The 23,024-nt window shown below is 48.4% G+C and overlaps 1 protein-coding gene across 2 annotated transcripts in view; it reads right to left on the minus strand.

Moving 5' to 3' along the window:
- LOC147620197 (uncharacterized) overlaps nt 1–23,024 on the minus strand; it is a 107,943-nt gene that overhangs the window by 73,227 nt on the left and 11,692 nt on the right. The window contains exons 1-2 of one of the 2 annotated variants that reach the window (XM_086772396.1): nt 2,085–2,620; nt 1,843–1,952 (exon numbers count right to left, since the gene is read on the minus strand). Coding sequence is in view for 1 of the 2 variants with exons in the window: in XM_086772395.1 (XP_086628521.1) it covers nt 1,843–1,952 (110 nt within the window). In the remaining variant the exon portion in view is untranslated. Of the gene's footprint in view, nt 1–1,842; nt 1,953–2,084; nt 2,621–23,024 lie in introns of those variants that run through there. The other variant, XM_086772395.1, reaches the window with a different exon arrangement.

A 23,024-nucleotide genomic window follows, 5' to 3' on the forward strand; every position in this document is an offset into this window, starting at 1 on the left:
GCAATCCCCACACCTTATTGGCCTTGGCTGAAACCCAATCTTTCTCTGATACAAGCTTATGATAGACCTGGTTAGCTGAGAGTGATATCAAGTCACCAGATTTACATAGTGCCCAATCAAGCCAAGGCTGATCTGCAGATGGCCGAGGCAATGGAGTAAAAGGCTCAACTGCATGCATGATGTCAACCCATAGTGGCTGAAATGTCCGAGGAACCCTAAAGTGCTGCCGAATACGATGAAACGAATATAGCCTGTCACGACCAGGTATCACAGCATCTCGGATTCTAACCAAGCCTAGCCTGACCATGCGGTTGAGTCGTATGCGTGAAGCATCTCTGTCTGGCCAAACAATGACACGCGACTCCACAAATGTTTCGAGCTGCAAAGAGTTCAAAAGTAGTCTTTCATGACCAGGATCCCACCGAGCCAAGAGTAGAACTTCATGCCAAGAAAGGAGAATATGCGATAAAATGTGTGAAGAGCGAATACGGACAGGATGAGCCGCATTCACAATGTCCCACCATGAAGCTTGCACACGTGTCCGCCCATGTGACAATCCCTCCAACTCAATCAAGTCACGAGCCATGAATACCCAAGGCTGCTCCTGCAAACACATATCCTGAAAAAGCGCCCACCTACGCGCCACCATATGCAAGCGGACATCCAGTAAAGCAGCCCCACCCATTCTTTTGGGCGTCGTAATGTGATTCCAAGCTATCCATGTTTGACCCATAATATTTCCTTGCCTCTTCCACAGCATAAACCGAATGGGAGCAACCAAACGGATGAGAGATTTGTGCGTCCAAGGTAGCAAAGACAAAAAATAGGAAATCATGCTAAGCATAATAACCTGAGCTACCTTAACCCTCACATGCATAGGCCACCCTTGAGCTTTCCAATACACAAATTTATCGGAGATCCGAGCAGAAATCCAAGCAAGAAGCGCTTGGGGGTCCACATCCACACCCACCGGATATCCAAGATGACGAACAATGTCTCCTGTATGCACCACACGACCTTGCCACCCTAATGCCTCAAGATCAAATTCCGTGCATACAATGAGGGCTGATTTTGTTGAATTTATTTTCAGCCCAGAAGCCAATGCAAAATTATTCCAAGCTTCCATTGCTCGATCTATATTGGCTTTTTCGGCCCTGAGAAACATAAAAGTGTCATCCGCAAGGGCTTGAGCAACCAATTGCTTGCCATGAGGGAGATGCAAACCAACCACTTCACCATGTGATGCCATAGCATCTAGGCGAGATAACATAGGATGAGTGGCAATGGCAAAGAAAAGAGGGCTAAGAGGACAACCCTGCCGGAGAGAACGGGTGAGAGAAATACCATCCGAAAGTCCTCCATTGAGCATAATCCGCGTGATAGAGCCAGAGCCAAGTAAATGCACCAAATTAGCCATTTTGGGACCAAAGCCCATGGCTGTCACTCTCTCTCCCTCTTTCTTTTTCTTGCTCCCATCCATGTTCCGCTTAGCCTATCCTTTTTCTTTTGATTTTAAAAAACTCATGTATCATTTTAGCTGACACTCTTTCTCCCTCTTTCTTTTTCCTGCTCCCATCCATGTTCCCCTTAGGCTATCCTTTTTCTTTTGGTTTTAAAAAACTCATGTATCACCAAGAAAATTTGGAGGTGAAATGGCACGGAAGTCATTTGCAGCCATTACAAGGTGTACAAAGCTTCTATAATCAGCTGACTCTCTGTCCCTCTGTCTTTTTCCTCCTCTCTTTCCTTTTAATTTTCAAAAAATTATATATCACCAAGACAATTCGAAGGTGAAATGGTACATGGTTTGAAGCTAATAGTAAAAAGATTGTATATACTTACTGGCAGAGGTTGCAAGAGGAAGACCAAGATGACACCCGGCACGGCTGAAACTCCTGCCTCTACAATTGTGAGAGTACAAATAGCACTGATCTCCACAAGAGAAAACCAAACTACACAACATAGGATAATAATTTAGTAAACTGTCCAACAATTTAAAAAGAGTATCAGACTAGTGAATATTAAAGTACATAACTAAGCATAGAAACTGGGAGCACATGAACAATGGCAGAAAATTAGCATACCTGAACAAAAAGGAGAGGACAAGCACACGACCAAGGCTCGATGCAGGATAGTTTGAGCCAAGTTGGAGTACAATCAAGTGCAAACTGGGAGCAAATTGAGCACACGTAGGTGCAGATTGGGGGCAAATTGGGCACACGTAGGTGCAACATTTAAGTGCAAGTCAATATATTGTGGGTGCAGGTTTGCAAAATTAAAAGAGGAAATGAGAAAATGACCCAACACTTGGAGAACAGAAGCATCTACTGTGGGACATTGGTTTTGAGATTGGGCCTGCAGGATATGTCATATGGGATTACTATCATGTGATTGGGATCCAGAGTTCAGGTTGCAGAGCGTAGACTACATATTCAGATGGCTTTGCCCCAAAGAAATCTCCATTTTTTTTCCAAGAAAAGATCCTTCCAATAGTTACCAAAATTGGAGCCAAAGTGGCTAAACACATAACCCAGTTTCAATCATGGAAGACGGGAAAAACAACAAGGGACAGAGAGGGGCTCTTCCTCGCTGGCCAAGTCTATCTCATACAATGGAGGGGAGGGGAGGGCAGAACAGCCAAACAGGTGGCCTAAAATGTGAAGTAACCTCGCTGTCTCGGACCCTACTGCTCCTCCAAAGCCTCTCGGCACTTCTGCAAACGCTCAGAGCACCTCGAAGCTTCTGGCCACGAAGGGTGTGTATATGTAAGTCCATATGCTCCTGATGGACTTAGTGGGTGGTGTGGTAGTGCCCTCTATGGCCTTGCTGTAGCGAGCATGCCAAATGTGCCATGCTGCTATACTGCTAATGATCTCCCACCTTTGACAAGGGCATGTGGGCCTCCTCCCAACAGGGGCTGCTGATAATGGAGCTGTCATGATACTGTGATGGGAGAGAAGAAGGGTGAGGTCCTATCCTGTCTCCTCATATGCTAGGGCCGGTGCTGTCTCAAAAGCCCATGCTGCTGCCCCCTGTTAGCGCATTCATCCCCAGTTTCTGCCCATTGCTGGTGTCCTTTTGGTACCTTTTGCATGGCCCTTGACTGTGGGCTGGCCACCCCTATTTTACATATTTTTCTCGGATTTTTCCCAGCCTCTATGGTTTTTTCCCAATCGGCCAACTACTGATGTCCAGTCGGCCAGCATATGTAGCTCCAATCGGCCAGCTCTCCCCACCTATAAATAGGTGGGCTGGCCTCTCACTTTTTTATCTTGTTTTGTATATCTTTTGCTCCCTCACTTATATGAGACTGCTTGTGTCCCTTCGTTGCGCTGGCTGCCCTAGCCCCCTGCGCTGTTGTGTCTCTGTTCACCGCCCACTAGCCCCCTTCCATTCGCTGCGGTGTCTCTGTTCGCTATGCTGGCCCGCCTCTTTCCCCGCTAGGCTCTGTGCCTCGCGTTTCCTCACCCACCCACCCAGCCACCCACCCTTACTCAGGCCCCCAAGGCAGCAACATAACTCTCTCTCTCTCTCTCCTCCCTGCCTGTGGGAAGGACTGCAGAGTGATTTGGAGGAATGGCCTCGAGTCTCCAAGAGAAACTCGAGGCCCTCGAGACGGCAATGAAGGCACTAATCAAGGAGAACAAGAAGACATCCGATTCCAACCTCAATGAGGTGGAGAACAAACTACACCGGCACATCATGGCTCTCGAAGTACGGGTCACGAACCTCGAACAAGAGAACACGGCACTCAAGGAGGAGGTGAGTGCATTGAAAGTGGAAATGGTAGCCATCAAGAATACTGAGAAGGAAGAAGGGGAGATCAATGACAACACTCTCACGGCCATCAAAGAAGAGATCTCCAAGGAGATCACAAAGGACATGGAGGGAAAACTCGAAGCCAAGCAGTCAGGATGGGTTGAGGTGGTGAAGAAGAACATCCGTAAAGAAGTGAGGGAGGAGACTCAAAGGGAAGAACACCAAATCATTCACACCACCATTGAGGAGAAGAAGATGAGGCATGCCCGCCGCCTCAACATTCGAGTCACAGGTATAGCCGAGACACCCGACTCCACTCCCGAGAAAGATGGACAGCTTCTATGCATGAAGCTCGGCTACAGGGAAGAGCACCCTCTCTCCTTCACCAAAGCATGGAGAGCCGGGAAAGACTCAACACGCAAGCGAGCCCTCATCCTACAGTTAGTTTGCAGGAGAGACGGAGAGTGTCACCTTCATGAGGAAGAGGGTCATACTACGAGGTTTAGAGGGAGCACCTATTTTCTTGGATGATGATCTCATGAGGATGCAGCTTGAGCATAGGAGAGCTTGCATGCCACGAGTCTTACATGCGAGGAGAGAAGGCAAGAAGGCCTTCTATCGAGATGGTCGGGTCATCATTGATGGCCGGCCCATGGATTAGCGGTTTGGGGCCTATGGGACACAGACCAGGCCACTGATAGAGATACACATGGCAGTATGGAACTGTAATGGTTCACTATGGGTGCAGCCTGGACGATTGGAGCATGTTATGGTGGGGAGAGACATCATACTTCTGACAGAGACACATAAGAGCCCAGAGAGAGGGCTACCTCGAGTAGAGGGATTCCAGTGGGAGTCAGCATACAGGAGGACCGCACGCCAGGGTACCTCGAGAGGGTCGGGGGGAGTAGCAGTTCTATTCAGATAGGAGCTACAGGGGAGACTGAGAGTGGTAGCACAAGATCCAGAGGCCAGATACATGTGGATCAGCTTACAGCTCTCACAGGATAGGGTTATATACATAGCTCTATGTTACTTTTCTCCATCACGATTCTCCTATGTCATTACAGAGTACATGCCACAGGAGGAGGAGACAGGAGCCTCGCCATACACTTGTCTGTCTCTCAGAGGAGATTATGCATTATTCTACACTAGGGGAAGTATTTCTTACGGGCGACTTCAATGCCCACACACAGAGCAGACAGTGTGAGGTGTATGACTATGATGACATGGAGATCCTCCACCCTGTGGATCCAGAGGAGATAGGGGCTAGTCGGGCATAAGAGGACACTGGACCAGACAGAGGACATTATGGGGACCACTTACCAGAGTTGGGAGCCAGGCATCATCTCGTTATTTATAACCGGATGCTACAGTGGCCGGGATCAGGAGGGTTGACATGCTTCCCACATGGGGGTCATACACGGACCGGAGGCACGGTGGTAGACTACGTTATGGGGTCTTTGGAGGCATCATAGCTTGTCACCTCATTCTCCATTCCACCTCGTCCTATTGGGGCAGATCATACATACTTGGCATTTTCACTAGCCGGATCACCAGTATCACCAGCCCCCCACATACCGACGCCACACACTACCATCTACTTCACACATGACATGGCAGACATATACACTAGCAGAGTAGAGGATGGGCTCCTACTCATGGATCCCCTGGCACCTATGGATACCATTACAGTCCAGCTGGCATCACTCCTACACACGGCTGCATTACAGAGCTTCCCACATCATGTTCACTCAGGAGAGCCTGCGAGATCTGGGACTATGCCCCAGAACAGATGGTATGATGACGAGTGCAGAGCCCTATACTCCGACTCCGCATACAAAGAGCCTTGGGAGCCATCGCAGAGCAGGAGTCGAGGAGAGAGATGAGGAGACTTACTCGCCGCAAAAGGCGGGCCTTCGCAGAGATACAGGAGCTAGAGATCTTTCGTTTCTTCATGAGTAGAGATAGCCCTGTCTCATGGTGGCACTTCAGAGAGCCCCGGACACCAACACCTATTGCAGACCCACAGACATGGCACACATATGCAGAGGGCCTATACCATGCCCCACAGCAGCCACCTGTACCTCAGCCACAGGAGCCTCGACCTACCACAGCTAGCTTCTTTACCCACTCGATGGTACAAGAAGCTATCCGCCGCCTACAGCATGGACGGGCCGCCGACCATATGGGCCTGCAGGGTGAGCATCTCATATATGCAGTAGATTCTTCGGCTCCTTTTCTTGCACACCTGTTTAACAGGGCACTAGAGCAAAGGGTTTGCCTGCGGAGTGGACGATGCACACCATTGTGCCGATTCACAAAACAGGGGATATGCTCGATCCGAGCAACTACAGGACGGTTATGGTTGGCCACATGCTGGCCAAACTCTATGGTGCAGTGTTGGAGCAAGAGCTTAGCTTATATGCTGAGCGAGCAGGTTTATGCTCATCAGGGTAGGCAGGCTTCAGGAGAGCTTTCTCTACCACTGACCATGTATTCACTTTGAGATGTATGATTGATCAGGCCAGAGTAAGGAAGAGAAAGCTCTATTGCTGCTTTGTGGATTTCCGCAAGGTATTTGACATAGTACCACGAGAGAGGCTCTTTCAGCGCCTGCAGTCTCTTGGCATACCAGCAGATATGACATGGGGCATCTATGCATTATATGAGCAGGTTTTTGGGCGAGTCAGATGTCCAAGAGGTATGTCCGAGACTATTGCTAGCACCATTGGTGTGTAGCAAGGATGCCCACTTCCCCCCACGCTATTTGGGTTATACATTGATGAGGTGGCTGACTTCATTACACGGGGAGGCGGAGATGGAGTTGATTTAGCAGGTAACTCAGTACATATTATGCTTTATGCTGATGATATTGTATTAGTGTCTGAGTCTCCAGGTGGTCTACAGCAGCATCTACATGCACTCGATGATTTCTGCACACAGAGGGGTCTTACTGTGAACCTTGGAAAAACCAAGGTTATGGTCTTTCATACATCGAGACAGGGCAGGAGTCAGCTGACATTCACTCTCGTAGGACGCCAGGTGGAGATGGTGACATCATACGTGTACCTAGGGGTTACCTTCTCTGCAGAGCAGCCACACGCTTCACCATGGGTTCAGCAGCCAGAGCTAGATTGACACGGGGATATGTAGCATTGGCTATGCTAGAGAGATAGTGTCACTAGGCACATTTTCAGGAGCCCCGGACGAAGGGGTGGCTATTTGACACAATAGTCACACCGGCATTGATGTATGGAGCAGCGGTATGGGCGCCAGGCCTTGCTACCCATTGGTGGACACAGATAGAGAGACCACAGGCCCTCATGATGGCATGCATGATACGCAGCAAACCGTCAGTACCTCATGACATTATCCGAGCAGAGTTTGTTCCTCCTATGATGGTAGAGGCCATATTTCAGACTATATGCTTGCTAGACAGATCCAGAGAGATGCCACAGGACAGATTGTCATACAGAGCTTTTGAGGCATCTAGACAACTGGCTTAGGCAGGAGACAGAGGATCATGGTATGCACAGGTCACACATTGGTTCTCACAGCATGGCCTAGACATGGATCATCTACCGCCATTCCAGTACGACAGGAATGCACCACATATCCGTCTCTCTCATAGTGAGAGGAACAGAGTATTGAGATAGGACCTATGGCAGCTCTATATACGAGAGACATGGATATCGCCAACACAGCCTCTTCCACCGAAGATGCTATACTACAGAGATCGATCACTTCATGAGTATCACTGATAATGGATTTATAGAGAGGCCTAGATACATGGAGGGCTTTTTACCACACGGCTCCCGAGTGGCTAGTGGTCAGCTTAGAGTTTCATCACACCAATTGGAGATTGAGACTGGCAGAGCCGCACGGATCCCCCGAGAGGAGAGGGTATGCAGACTGTGCAGAGAGGAGGTGGAGAGTGAGGAGCATTATGTATGCAGATGCAGAGCATATACAGCCATCAGAGAGAGATATCCCATTTTATTCAGAGAGCCACATTCCCTACGCCAGATCTTTGAGGCAGCAGACCAGTGCATACTGGGGAGATTCATTCTAGACATACAGCGCCCCAGAGAGACATCATTACAGGCTCAGACAGCTCCAGAGGGGGGACGACAGACACAAATTACTACATTTTTCAGAGATCCATCCCACTCTCAGCCCCTACACGGCAGGGAATTACTCTCCAGAGAGCAGAGACACTCAGAGCCCGCAGGAGACAGAGGACACCTGGCTTTCGGACACCACGCCTACACCAGAGAGAGATGACAAAGATCAGAGCTCAGTTTCACAGAGAGGGTGCGGAGCGATTGGCTCGCTTCAGAGCACACCCAGGCATGTTCTTCAGGGAGCTGTGGACCTTCATTGATGTATACCATTTTATACACCCAGTATGGTACAGGATGGAGCTAGCTAGGTTGCATATCATGATTGTATACTCCATGCATATAGCTTTGCATTCTCCTAGCAGTAGAGCTCCATCCCCTCCCCCCACTGATTGTACTTATTGCACACCCATAGACTCCCATGTAGACTTCTCTCATCATAGTGACAAAAAGGAGCTCAATCTCTAAAATTCCAATTAGGTTAATGGCCATCTCAGCTTTTTAGTTCAGTACTTTTTCATTTTGTGGGGATGACAGAGGATACCCCATACAGGTACACCGATTTGTCTCCTAGGCCGAGTTCGGTCTTTTGGAAGACGTTAATAAAATCTTTCTTTCTTTCTTTCTTTCTTTCTTACTTGGGACTGTATTGCTTCGGTATATTCAGCATAGTTGCTCCATCTCTCTCTCTCTCTCTCTTGCACTCTCTATTCAGCACACTCTAGTGCTCTATTGCTTCCGCTCTGTGCACTCTTTCATGGAATCATCGCTCCCGGTTCAGCGATTCCATCTGCTGCCCCAGATTTAGCCCTATTTACAGTCCCTTATCCTCTGCGTTTTTCACAGATTTGCAACCTTCTTCTTGCTGCGTTTTCTGGACAGCTTCTGCTGCTTGGTTCTCCTTCAGTTTGGCTTCATCGCTTGCAGCCAGAAGGTGACTTTTTCATCAGCGTTTCATTCCTACTTGGAGTTTGGATCTAGGCGGCCTGTTTTTTCAAGACAGCAGACCCTCTTTGGCTGCGTTTTCCTCTCCGGTGGACATTCCCTTGTGCAAAGGGGGATTGTGGTGGTTCGGGCTTTGGTGGCACCCTTGGTACCTGTGGAGGACACTTCTTCTTCTGAGATTGTGCATATTTATTGAGCCCAAGCTTTTGTGATGGCTGCTCCGACTACTCTTCATATGTTCTCTGAGTCTGCAAAGTTGTATGGTTCCAACTACACCTTATAGGTGAAATCAGCCTTGCGTGGCGTGGATCTTTAGGATTGGCTTGTTACACCAGCCAATGCCACCCCTCCCACCCTTGCTTCCGGTGGTGTGACTCAGGCACAGATTGATATTTGGCAGGCGAATGATTGTCGTGTTTTCTCCTTTCTGATGTTGAACTGTCAAGATTCTGTTCTCTCTCATGTGCGTACAAGGCTTTTGCGGATCTCTAAGAGATTAAGTCTCCGGGTCGGATGTTGAACTGTCAAGATTCTGTTCTCTCTCATGTGCGTACAAGGCTTTTGCGGATCTCTAAGAGATTAAGTCTCCGGGTCGGATTTTGGCGTTGAAAAAGCAACTTATGAACTTATCAGTTTCCGCCTTTCCATCCTTATCTGCTTTCATCTCAAAGATGAAATATCTCCGAGACGAGCTTGCTGTTTGTGGCAAGGACATCTCTAAAGAGGACATGGCTATTCGGCTTCTCTCCAAGCTTCCAGAGAGGTTTGATGCATATTTTCAATCTCTTGTTTCTTCTCCTCGTCCTGTTCCAGTTACTTGGGAGGAAGTTCTCCCCTTCGTTATGTAGATTGAGTCTCGCTTTGAGGAGCGGATTGGCACCTCTGGTGGCCCCGATGGAGCTTTGGCTGCCCGAGATAAAGAGAAGAATCAACAAAAGAAAGGGAAAGGGGGTTCTGACAAGAACTCCAAGGATACTAACAAGGATAAAGACAACAACAAATCTTCAAAAAACAAAGACATTGAGTGTCATTATTATGGCAAGAAGGGTCATAAATCGCCCCAATGTCACAAGAAGAAGCAGGATGAAGCAGTAAACAACTCTTCCTCTACAACAGTGTCTCAGACCAAGAAGGATGATGGCATTCTTCTATTAGCAAGTACTCGTCGTATACTTGCTCTTGTGACTTCTCAGTCACGGTCGTGGATTGTGGATAGCGGGGCTATTACTCACATGACACTCTATCGAGATTGGTTCGAGGACTTCACTGCAAGGTCAGGCGAGATCACTTTGGGTGATTCTTCTTCCGTGCCAGTGCATGGACATGGCACCATTCCCATCTTCCGCTCTTCTGAGGACAAGAGGTACTTCTCTGACATTCTGTATATTCCAGATTTGGCTTTTAAGATTTTGTCAATGAGTGCTCTTACAGCTCAAGATGCAGAGGTGATCTTTTCTCGTTATGAGATAACCATTCGTGATAAGGCAACTGGTAGCATCTTGGCTCAAGAAGTCCAAGATAGTGGTCTATACAAGTTGACCGCTCTGCTTTCTTCAGGTGCTTCTTTTGCTCTTTGGCATGCTCGACTTGGCCATTTGAGCTATCAGCTTCTACAACCAATTTCGAAGGATGACCGACCATCAAGGCTCCGTCTTCTACTTGTTCCTCTTGTTTACAAGGGAAGCAACACCGAGCCACCTTTCCGAAGGAGGCGACACACAAATCTTCGACATCACTTGCTCTTGTTCATGCAGACTTATGTGGTCCTATGAGTACCGCGTCTTTGGGTAAGGTGTTGTACATGCTCGTGATGGTGGATGACTTTCCCAGATATACTAAGGTATTCTTTCTGAAGACCAAGGATCAGGCTTTTCAGCACTTTTGTGATTAGAGAGTTGAGGTGGAAAAAGAGACCAGTCGCTCGATCAAGGCTCTCAGGACCGACGGAGGGGGTGAGTTTACATCCCAAGAGTTTCAGCAATATTGCAAGACCCATGGCATTCAGAGGCAGCTTACTACAGCATATACTCCATCACAAAATGGAGTTGCAGAGAGGAAGAATAGGACCATTATGGAGATGGCCCGTGCTATGCTTGAGCATTCTTCATTACCTCGACGTTTCTGGGCTGAGGCAGCTTCCACTGCTGTCTACATTCAAAACATGTCTCCTACTGCTGCTCTTCCAGATAAAACTCCATATGAGGCTTTCCATGGTGAGAAGCCCTCCGTTGTTCATTTCCGGATATTTGGTTGTTCGGCGTATGTTCGGCGTATGTTCATGTGCCTAAGGAGCATCACTCCAAGTTAGACTCGAAGTCTTAGCGCATGAGTTTTCTCAGGTACAGCACTGTGTCCAAGGCATATCGTCTTTATGATCCTTAGGCCAGCAAAGTTGTTGTGAGCCGTGATGTGGTGTTCGACGAGACTCCTAAATCTTCAGAGGGGGGTGGTGAGCTTCTTCCTCCACCTCCGTCTCTGCCTCCTCCTCCTCCTCCTCCCTCTGCTTCTGTTACACCTCCAGCTGTGGATTCTCAGTCAGATGATGATGACTCTACTCCTCCAACGAGTTCGAGCACATCTGTGCCTAGATGGTACTATCAGACAGTAGTGATTCTGGGTTATGTGAGCTTCCTTCTACTCCTCTGCCTGGTTCTCTCCAGCGATCTTCCAGAGCTACAAGGAAACAAATTCATGAGGGTAACATGTTTGTTAACTATGCTCTTATGTCCTCTATCATTCATGGTCCTTTTGATCCCACTTCTATGGACGAGACTCTTTCACATGAGCCTTGGCGTCGTGCTATGCAGGCAGAGCTTTATGCTATTGAACGGAATGGCACTTGCATTTTGGTGACTAGGCCACTGCAGCGTAAGGTGATTGGTGTGCGCTGGATCTTCAAATCGAAGTTCCGAGCTAATGGCAGCTTGGACAAGCACAAAGCAGGGTTGGTTGCCAAGGGTTATGCTCAGCGCCCTGGAGTCAACTTCAATGAGACCTTCGCTCCGACGGCCCGGATGACTACCATTCACATCGTTCTTGCTCTTGCAGGTCATCATAGATGGCCCGTTCTCCAAATGGACGTCAAGTCAGCTTTCCTGAATGGAGAGCTTACACAAGAGGTTTATGTTGATTAGCCGCCGGGATTTGTTGTTCCAGGCAAACAGGATTTGTTGTTCCAGGCAAACAGGATCAGGTGTACCAGCTGAAGAAGGCTTTATATGGTCTGAAGCAGGCTTTATATGGTCTGAAGCAGGCTCCGCGGGCTTGGTATACCAACGAATTGATGAGTTCTTTCAAAAGCTTGGCATGCGCCGTTCTCATGCAGATTCGAACCTTTATATCCTCCTTGAGAGGGGGTTGATTGTTATCATTGTGGTCTATGTTGATGACCTCATCTTTACAGGTTCTTATTCTGTGAGGATCCGTTTAGTCATGGATGCTTCGGAGACAGCGTTAGAGATGACGAATCTTGGCCTTCTGCATTATTTTCTTGGCTTTGAGATTTGGCAGACCTCGAAGGGCATTTTCTTCTCTCAACAGAAGTACACACGAGAGATTCTTGATAGATTTCAGATGATTGGATGCAAACCAGTAGCTTCTCCTATGGATACTAGTGAGAAGTGTTAAAATTATTATTTTTTATGCATCTCAAGTGAGGTCGGCCAAGTCCATTTGTGGATATATAAGCACCCTAGCCCCATTGTAAAATTCATCTAATTCATTGCTGTTGTGTTGGTTCGAATACTCCCTCTCTCTCTCTCTCTCTCTACCTCTCTCTAGCGTTTGTGCACCCTCTCTCTCCCTTTCTCTGTCAGCGTTTTCTCTCATCCTCTCTCCCTTAGCGTTTTCTCACTAACGCAATACTGCTTCCGCATTGTCAACTTTGACATGGTATCAGAGCTGAGGCATGTCAACGCCTAGGGGACCGGAGCGCAAGGAGAAGGCAGATCTCGGCTGCGTTTTTCAGCCGGCAGGAGTGCGATTGATTGGCTGCGTTTTCATCATGAGAAGCACCGTTGGACCAGCATTTTTGCTATAAGAGGGGGGCTGATTGGATCTAGCAGCGTTTTCATCGCGCAGAACCCCTTCAAATCTGCGTTTTTCAGCCTGTAATCGACGGAGGAGTGCTGCTGATTTTCAGCGTGAAGTTGGACGAGATTTGGGCTGCGTTTTTTGGAGATGAGGATCGGATTGATGAAGGAGATGGGTCTCCCGTGTTCGAGCAAGGACGACAAACTGAATGGCGACAATTATGCGCATTGGAACTTGATCATGAGGCTATGGTTTAGCAGAAAAGGCTTATGGGACATTGTTGATGGCTCGGAGGAACGTCCCCAAAGGGATAGCAATCGGTTCACACGTCTTTAGGAGGAGGAGTTTCTCAAATCTCTTGTGGATTGGGATGCTCACAATGCGAAGGCAATGTTGGCAATTGCAGAATCTCTCACCAAGGAAATTTCCCCTGCCATTCAGACTTTGAAGACTGCCAAGGAAATGTGGTCGAAGCTTGCAGGAATGTTTGATTGAGACTCAACAATGCGAGCAGTAACCCTTCTCGGCCAGTTGTTTTCCATGAAGTTTGAAGCCGGGACCTCTATGCAGTCATTTCTAATGAAGGCAAAGGTTATCCATGATCACTTATCGGCTATGAATAGTGCGTTAACTAGTACCCAGTTAGCTGCCTTGGTTCTTACGAAGTTGCCTGAGGAGTACGAGATGGTCTCGAGGGCATTACGCTTACAAGTCACGAAGGAAAAGCTGGAATTTGATGATCTCAGCTCTTTTCTCATTGAGGAGGAAGTAGTGCTCATTTCCCAAGGCAAGATTTGAGTTTCGAAGGATGTAGAATCGGCACATGTTGCATTGGAATCTAATAAGAAGTCTAGGAGCCGTTGTTATAAGTGCGGAAAGTGAGGACATTTGGCTCGGGATTACAAATCCAAAGCCAAAGCTCAAGGCTCGACGAATGACAAAGACAAAGGCAAAGCTGACGAGGATGAAAGTGACAGTGATACTACCAGGGATGATACGGCTTCTGCCGGTGTGGCGAGGACTACACTGGCACATGCTCCAGCATTCTAGCTTGGTGGATGGATGCTACCACGTGCTTCAGCCAGAGAGAGGCATGTGAGTGGCAGTCTGTGCTCCCGTTTTGATGACTTGGACCCGTGTGTCGGAGTTCAATTTCTGGGTGTCTGGATCCGTGTGTCGGAATTCAAAGCACTAGGCATCTGGCAAGGAATCAACATGGCGTATAAAACACTATGGATGTGCTGCAGTCATTCATTGTTGTTTTCGGGATTATGGACAGGGTGTGTACCAAAGTTCATTATCTTGTGGAGTTTTTTGGACATGATGTGTTCACAGTTCATGAATGGGGATTCTTGGACATAGTGTGGCTACAGTTCAATGTTCTTTGAGGCAGTTGGTGCTCAGGATGGCATTTTTGGTGGTGACAAGCTTGTGGTTGCAAATCCGAGGTGTACCTAGTGGTTGGCCACTGCTGGGGTGTCCATGAATGGTAGCTTCTTCATCGACTTGGTATTCCTACTTATGTCCACTATGAGCTGCAGAGAGGGTGTTAAAATTATTATTTTTTATGCATCTCAAGTGAGGTCGGCCAAGTCCATTTGTGGATATATAAGCACCCTAGCCCCATTGTAAAATTCATCTAATTCATTGCTGTTGTGTTGGTTTGAATACTCCCTCTCTCTCTCTCTCTACCTCTCTCTAGCGTTTGTGCACCCTCTCTCTCCCTTTCTCTGTCAGCGTTTTCTCTCATCCTCTCTCCCTTAGCGTTTTCTCACTAACGCAATACTGCTTCCGCATTGTCAACTTTGACAAGAAACTCTCTCTACTTGATGCTTCTCTAGGGATTGATCAGGGACAGTATCGGGTTCTCGTTGGTTGTTTGGTTTGGTTGACCTACTCCCGATTGGACTCCCGATTCGCAGTCAGTTTATTGAGCTCTTTCTCATCCAAACCCCGTCAGCAGCACTGGCAGTGTGCTCTCAGAGTTCTTCGGTACTTGCGTGGCACTCTGGACTTTGGCATCTTCTATGGCCAAGAATGCACTCTTGTTGGATGGTCTGATTCAGATTGGGCTGGAGATCCAAATACTCAGCGTTCAACCACTAGTTGTGTTTTTACACTCAGGTCTGGAGCCATTTCATGGAGCAATAAAAAGCAACCTACTGTGGCGCTTTCCTCTACAGAGACAGAGTATCGTGCGGTTTGTTATGCTGCATGTGAGGCGATTTGGTTGCAGAGATTATTGGAGGATCTTGGTTGTCCTCCTACCGGATCTACTCTTCTTTGGTGTGACAATCAGAGTTGCATCGCCATCGCCAAGAACCCTGTGTTTCATGCTCGTACGATACACATTGAGATACAATATCACTATGTTCGTGAACGAGTTCTTGCTGGAGATTTGTGTTTGGAGTATTGTCCTTCAACAGAAATGCTGCAGATTTGTTGACCAAGCTTGTTTCTCAAGCTTCCTTGGCTCCTCATCTTCGGCTTCTTGGAGTTTGTTCAGCATCTGGTGCTGAGAGGGGGTGTTAGCACATTTATCCCCAGTTTCTGCCGATTTCTGGTGTCCTTTTGGTCCCTTTTGCATGGCCCTTGATTGTGGGCTGGCCACCCCTATTTTACATATTTTTCTGGGATTTTTCCCAACCTCTATGGTTTTTTGCCAGTCGGCCAGCATATGTAGCTTGAGTGTCATGTGCATCATAGATGACATGGACATTCTCAGGGCTAGATCCAGAAAAGGCAACCAGATAAAGAGAATGAACCAGGTAGATAGAGCACAAAGCACAGAGCACCTTTTACAGTGTAGATTGAAGTAAGGCATGGATCAGATGGCTGTCGGCTGCTGCAGGACAGAGGATGCTGGCTCCCAGAAGAGCTCTCGGCTGACGTCAGCAGAGTGTGGGCAACAAGCGCATCATGAACAAGGAATATATGCAGTCGGCTGCATAAAAAGGGGATTAATGAATATATGAACTGGCCGACCAGCAGTCGGCCAGTTCCCCAAGGATCCCAAGGGGCTATAAAAGGGCCCAAGAGCTCATTGCTTTAATCATTCTCTCCCACTAGGGGATTGGATCATTAGAGGTCCCATAGGGAATAGATTTAGGTGTCATCACCTTTTATGTAAGGCAGCCCATGGCTGCAGATTCAGATACCTTTTTGTATCATAGAAATATACTGAATTTCTAGCACTTCTCTCTCTCTCTCTCTCTCTCTCTCTCTCTCTCTCTCTCTCTCTCTCTCTCTCTCTCTATTCTCTCTCTATATTTGCGTTATGCATCATATGGTTTCCAAGAGTGTTTAGGGCTGAAAGAAGACTCTCAGAGCTTCCGCGAGTTACATTGGTATCAGAGCATCAGGCTCAGCGAAGCTAAACGCTGATTTAGTCCCATATGATGGTGTACAGGTCCAAGGTACAGGAAAGTACACGGATTCGAAGCCCAAGGCGAGGAGCACAGAAGCGGGAAGAACTCCCAGGAAGTTTGTTGGTGGTGTTCCACAGTGCCAGAGGGGATGGCAGTTCCGTGAGCCTGATAGGTTCTCAGGCAACGGTCCCAAGGGAGGTTGATCCTCCAAGGGTGATGTGACAGTGCCAGACTCTGTTCCAGGAAAGAAGACCAAGACGGTGTTCAGAGTCAAGGCAGGAATGGATTGTGGACTAGAGGAAGACCAGATGCATAGATCTTTGTCTGAGACAGAGTGGTTTGGAGAACAGGCCGGGTTTTCAGAGAAAAAAAAGGTTTGCCAGGGATGGATGATGACAGAGGGACTTCGGGACAAGATTGGGATGATGACAGTCATCCAAGAGCAGGTTAGAATCCCGTCATCAAGTTTAGCAGAGGGGGATGTCATGTGCATCATAGATGCCATGGACATTCTCAGGGCTAGATCCAGAAAAGGCAACCAGATAAAGAGTATGAACCAGGTAGATAGAGCACAGAGCACAGAGCACCTTTTACAGTGTAGATTGAAGCAAGGCATGGATCAGATGGCTGTCAGCTACAAGACAGAGGATGCTGGCTGCCAGAAGAGCTGTCGGCGGCTGACGTCAGCAGAGTGTGGGCAACAAGTGCATCATGAACAAGGAATATAAGCAGTTGGCTGCATAAAAAGGGGATTAATGAATATATGAATTGGCCGGCCAGTTCCCCAAGGATCCCAAGGGGCTATAAAAAGGCCCAAGAGCTCATTGCTTTAATCATTCTCTCCCACTAGGGGATTGGACCATTAGAGGTCCCATAGGGGATAGATTTAGGTGTCATCATCTTTTATGTAAGGCAGCCCATGGCTGCAGATTCAGACACCTTTTTGTATCATAGAAATATACTGAATTTCTAGCACTTCTCTCTCTCTCTCTCTCTCTCTCTCTCTCTCTCTCTCTCTCTCTATTCTCTCTCTATATCTGCGTTATGCATCAGATGGTTTCCAAGAGTGTTTAGGGCTGAAAGAAGACTCCCAGAGCTTCTGCGAGTTACATTAGTATCAGAGCATCAGGCTCAGCGAAGCTAAACGCTGATTCAGTCCCATATGATGGTGTGCAGGTCCAAGGTACAAGAAAGTACACGGATTCGAAGCCCAAGGCGAGGAGCACAGAAGCGGAAGAGCTCCCAGGAGGTTTGTTGGTGGTGTTCCACAGTGCCAGAGGGGATGGCAGTTCCGTGAGCCAGATAGGTTCTCAGGCAACGGTCCCAAGGGAGGTTGATCCAAAAGGGATAAAAGTGCTTGACATTTCCAAGACTATAGGAGAATGAGGCTTTGAGGTTTGCGGAATTCCAAGGGTGATGTGAGAGTGCCAGACTCTGTTCCAGGAAAGAAGACCAAGACGGTGTTCAGAGTCAGGGCAGGAATGGATTGTGGACTAGAGGAAGACCAGATGCATAGATCTTTGTCTGAGACAGAGTGGTTTGGAGAACAAGCCGGGTTTTCAGAGAAAAAAAAGGTTTGCCAAGGATGGATGATGACAGAGGGACTTCGGGACAAGATTGGGATGATGACAGTCATCCAAGAGCAGGTTGGAATCCCGTCATCAAGTTTAGCAGAGGGGGATGTCATGTGCATCATAGATGCCATGGACATTCTCAGGGCTAGATCCAGAAAAGGCAACCAGATAAAGAGAATGAACCAGGTAGATAGAGCACAGAGCACAGAGCACCTTTTACAGTGTAGATTGAAGCAAGGCATGGATCAGATGGCTGTCGGTTGCAGGACAGAGGATGCTGGCTGCCAGAAGAGCTGTCGGCTGACGTCAGCAGAGTGTGGGCAACAAACGCATCATGAACAAGGAATATAAGCAGTCGGCTGCATAAAAAGGAGATTAATGAATATATGAACTGGCCGACCAGCAGTCGGCCAGTTTCCCAAGGATCCCAAGGGGCTATAAAAAGGTCCAAGAGCTCATTGCTTTAATCATTCTCTCCCACTAGGGGATTGGATCATTAGAGGTCCCATAGGGGACAGATTTAGGTGTCATCACCTTTTATGAAAGGCAGCCCATGGCTGCAGATTCAGATACCTTTTTGTATCATAGAAATATACTGAATTTCCAGCACTTCTCTCTCTCTATTCTCTCTCTATATCTGCGTTATGCATCAGATGGTTTCCAAGAGTGTTTAGGGCTGAAAGAAGACTCCCAGAGCTTCCGCGTGTTACATTGAGTCGGCCAGCTCTCCCCACCTATTAATAAGTGGATTGGCCTCTTACTTTTTTATCTTGTCTTGTATATCTTTTGCTCCCTCACTTATGAGACTCCTTGTGTCTCTTGCTTGGGACTATATTGCTTCAGTATATTCAGCATATTTTCTCCATCTCTCTCTCTCTCTTGCACTCTGTATTTAGCACTCTGTATTCAGCACACTCTAGCGCTCTATGCTTCCACTCTATGCACTCTTTCACCCCCCACATGATGGTGCGGACTGGTGCTTAGTCCAGGGTAAAAATGTGGAAGATCCACAAGCAAACCTGTTGTGCCTTGGGACAATCCCAAAGGCAATGCTGATGTGTCTCCAAAGGGTGTCCACAGCTAGAACAGAGAGCCAACCGAGCTGCAACTGCCATTGCCTACACCCAGCTCCTGTGTGCTATGTGCCACACGAAAAGAGTAAACTTCTCTGGCCAGAAGTTGCCCCACAGCCGCTTCCAAAAATCACGAAGGAAGTGTGTGGGAATGCCTTGTGTCTGTGAGTGTGTTGTTGCTACTACTGCCAGCGTATTGTGAACCTCTAGCATCTGAGTCCTGCGGCCCATACAGATAATGTACTCAAAGAAAAGGATGTCGGCAAGGGCATCCTCGGGAGCGAAGGGATCGTGCCACTACCACTCACCAGGATCCCATTCTAGACACATCAATGGTCAGCCCTCCCATAATCATAATCTCCAAGATCTCTCTTTGCCCACTTTAGCCAAACGTGGATCAATGTGCCATCTGTAGTCATGAAACCCAATCACTCTCACCCTCTGGGATCGGCTCAATCTGCCTTGTGGCCTTGCAGAGAAAGTCATGAGGGTGCCTCCATCTGAACCATTGACTGCCATCGGGATATGATGTTTGGTAAAAACCCCTGTCCACTCAAGGGGACGTAGATCCTGGACCGGTACGAGCCACTCAAGAGGCATGAAGTCGTTCATGTTGAGGGTGAGTTTATCCCATCTAGGCTCCTCTCCTAAGCCTCTGGCGGAGCCGTCTGAATGTGAGCCACTCTCCAGGAGAATGGGCCGGTTGCTCGCTCAATGTGCCCCATAAGATGTCAGGACCGAAGCCAAGCATGTGGCCACTAGGAAGCATAATCAAGGGGTTCCAAACCAGCGGCAGTCGAAGTCTCTCCATGTCTAGGACTAGGGGAGAATGGTGAAGAGCAGAACGAATGCGGTCAAATGCTCGGGAGAGGCTGGCTGCGAATCGGTCCCTCAAAGGCTAGGCACAGGCCGTAGGTGCCCATCTTTGTGAACATCCATCACGGGCTCAGGCTCCAAGGACCGCCAAGAACTGGAGTGTGGGCAGAGATGCAGGCCATGATAAAGGCCTCCCAAGGCTCACCACCTGGGAGGAGTCCTCTGATGATCAACTTGCTTAGAAGGGCTCTGTTCTGCATAGAAGGACCAATAATGTCCAAGCCGCCTCTATGGCGAGACTGAATAATGACTCTCTACACCACCTTGACCCGTGTCGGCCTGACATCACTGCCTGTCCAAAGGAAGGTGCGGTTCAACCATTGTACTTGACCAATACACACCCTAGAGAAGGCCTGACAAGAAGTGATGTACCACATGGTAATGAGAAGGACCTGGTTCGCTACCATTGCTCGACCAGTGAGGGAGAACGTGGTCCTGCTCCAACAAAGAAGATTCTTCGGAATGCTCAAAAGAGGGGGGGCAAGCTGCTGCTCTGAGGTGATGTCAATTCCAACCTGGCAGCCAAGTTAGCGAATGGGGGTACCTCTCGAATTCCACTGGAAGGACTCAACTGGTCATCAAACCAAGGTAGGGGGGATGAGCTAACCAAAATCCACACGACTTGTGCCAATTGATCTCTGTGCCTAAGGCCCAGCAAAAGAGCTCAACTACATCCACAAACCTTTGGAGGTTCTCCACATCTCTGGAGAGGTAGGCCAATGTTTCATCTGCAAACTCTAAATCGAGGAGCTCCTCCTCAGATCTCATCGGAAGCCTGTGGCCTTATAGTCTAGTCTCCTGGGAAGGTTAAAAAATGTTCATCGTCTCCACCACAGAGGAAGAGGAAGGGCGCAAGGGAACATCCCTAACGTACTCAATGAACATCCTCCTCAGATCTTGTAGGAAGCTTGGGGCCCTGTAGTCTGGTCTCTTGGGAAGCTAAAAAAAGATTCATCGCCTCCACCACAAAGGAAGAGGGGCGCAAGGGAACATCCCTAATGTAGTCAATGAGAAAGCGGAAACCTATCACCCGGGCACCCTGGATAAGGACCCGACTCTGAGAGGCCAGCGTAGAGGGCAGAGACACCTCGGACCCACGTGCCATCCCTGGCGTACTGAACAAGAAAGTGGAAACCTATAACCCCAAGCACCCTGGATAAGGACCTGACTATGAGAGGGAAGAGTAGAGGGAAGAGACACCTCGGACCCACGTGGCGGGGAATCCCATCCTACACAAAGTCCCCTCCCAATCCACCCTGTCGTCGGCTTTCTCGAAATCCAAAAGAGGAGAATCGCTAAGTCTTGTTGACGTAAATGGGCTCGCCTCCCAAAAGGTGAAGATGCTATTCAAGATTCTCCTATCCTCAACAAAACCTATCTCCGTGCCATGGATCAGATCTGGGAGGTGGGGCTACAGCCGGCTTGATGGTTTTGGCTAGGATTTTGTAGGAAGTTCCCAAGAGGGTGCTAGGTCTCCACTGGCAAATCTCCAACCTGTTGCCTCCCTACTTGGGGATCAAGTGAATCAAGACCAAAGGCAGCCGACAGCTGCCTGATCATTGTAACCTAATGACAGAAAGGGGAAAGGAAAGGAAGGGTGTGGAAAGGAGGGCTGCTGGAGAGGCAGAGGCCAAGCAGAGCCAAAAAGAGAAGCTAACAGAAAAGAGTCGGGCGCAGAGTGGCTGGCAAAAAAGAACACTGGAAGGACGGGCAGGCGGAGAGGCACAGCTGGTGGAAAAAAGAACACCGACAATGAAGCGGCATGCGGGGGGGCGACGGGTGGAGCAGCAGAGCAGTACACAACGGAGGGAGGACGAACAGAGGTGGAGGGTTGGCCAAAAGCAGGAAGGAGATGGCGAACAAACGACAATTGAGGTGCGAAGAGGTAGCTGCGTGGGAAGCTCTGGAAGGACGGCATGGCGAAAGCAGAGACGAGGGGCGGAAGGTTGAGGCGCACTGTGTGCGCAAGCGGGAGGGTGACTCAAGGCACGAGGGGGGGGGAGGGGGGGGGGGAGGGGGGGGGTGATAGGCAGCAAGACAAGGGGAGCTCTAGCTCCACATTCTGATCCACTTAACATTGTATTTAACGCGCCCCCAAAGACATCTTAGCACGTCCTCTCCCCCCCTTTAGACATACATATTTGGTGGCATTGTAGCCACTAAGGGTGCCCACACTAGACCATCTGGGCTGGAGTATTTGGTGGACCATCCATGAACGGATCTCCTAGCACCACCAACGGATACATGAGAGGATAACACACCAACATTGAAGGCACTGCATTACAGTGACGCCTTGATGGGCATCCAACTCCACCGACTCCACAGGAACCATTAAAAGAATTCCTCAACTCATCCTTGGGATCATCTAGTCTACAAGATGCCACCGACTCCGCAGGAACCATTAATGATTCCTCAACTTATCCTTGGGATCATATAGTCTTGTTCATTGAGTCCTGTAGTCACTGTGTTACTCTAGCACGTGTGTTGTCCAACTCACTGTGTCCAATGCTAGGAATGCACGGTATAGTAAAGGGCATGTAAGAGTTTCTGAGGAGTAATTCAAGTAATGTTTACAGTATTCTTGTCATTGTGCTTATCTTACATTTTAGTCCTTTTTAGTCTATTTTAAGTGTACATTGTGTCATTGAGCGTTAAGGACTCTAAACATATAGTCCTATGGAAAACCACCACTTTAGTGTGACGGACAACCAACCCTGCTACAAGCACACTAAAATTTGGCATGTCCAATGGGATACCCGAAACATGGAGTCCTGTTAGCTCACCTCTTGTCTCTGTGTCCTCTGTATTCCCAATACATGCTCTCGTGCTAGCCCAGTCAGTCCAGCCAAGAGTCCTCTCTCAATACGTTGCTATAGTCGGAAGAGGTTCAATCACGTACTCCTTCACCCTTCCCTATGGTGGCCAACCTGGGTAACCCCACCTTTCGTAAAATGCTGGTGGCCCAGCCAACCCTCTTGGCTAGGAACCCCTTTCCATAGTGTTGCACAATGTCAAGCTTCCCACCTTCAAGAAGATGTAGATGACCACATATGGCAATTCATTTCCATGTGCAAAATCCGTGGTCTTGACCGGGAGGATGCCTTCCTGGTACTTTTCCATCCACTATGGAAGGCTCTCTAGACAAATGGTTCAGTCAGTTCCCAAGTTCCCAACCGACCAGTTTGTGGACTGGGCCACCCTGAGGAAGAACTTCCTCCGCACCTTGCAACCTCGTAACTACGAGGACCGCCTTCTCCAGGAGCTAGGGAAACT

Source organism: Cibotium barometz, chromosome 32 (genome assembly GCF_041138505.1).
Source record: "Cibotium barometz isolate CiBa-2024 chromosome 32, ASM4113850v1, whole genome shotgun sequence".
Classification (NCBI taxonomy): domain Eukaryota; kingdom Viridiplantae; phylum Streptophyta; class Polypodiopsida; order Cyatheales; family Cibotiaceae; genus Cibotium; species Cibotium barometz.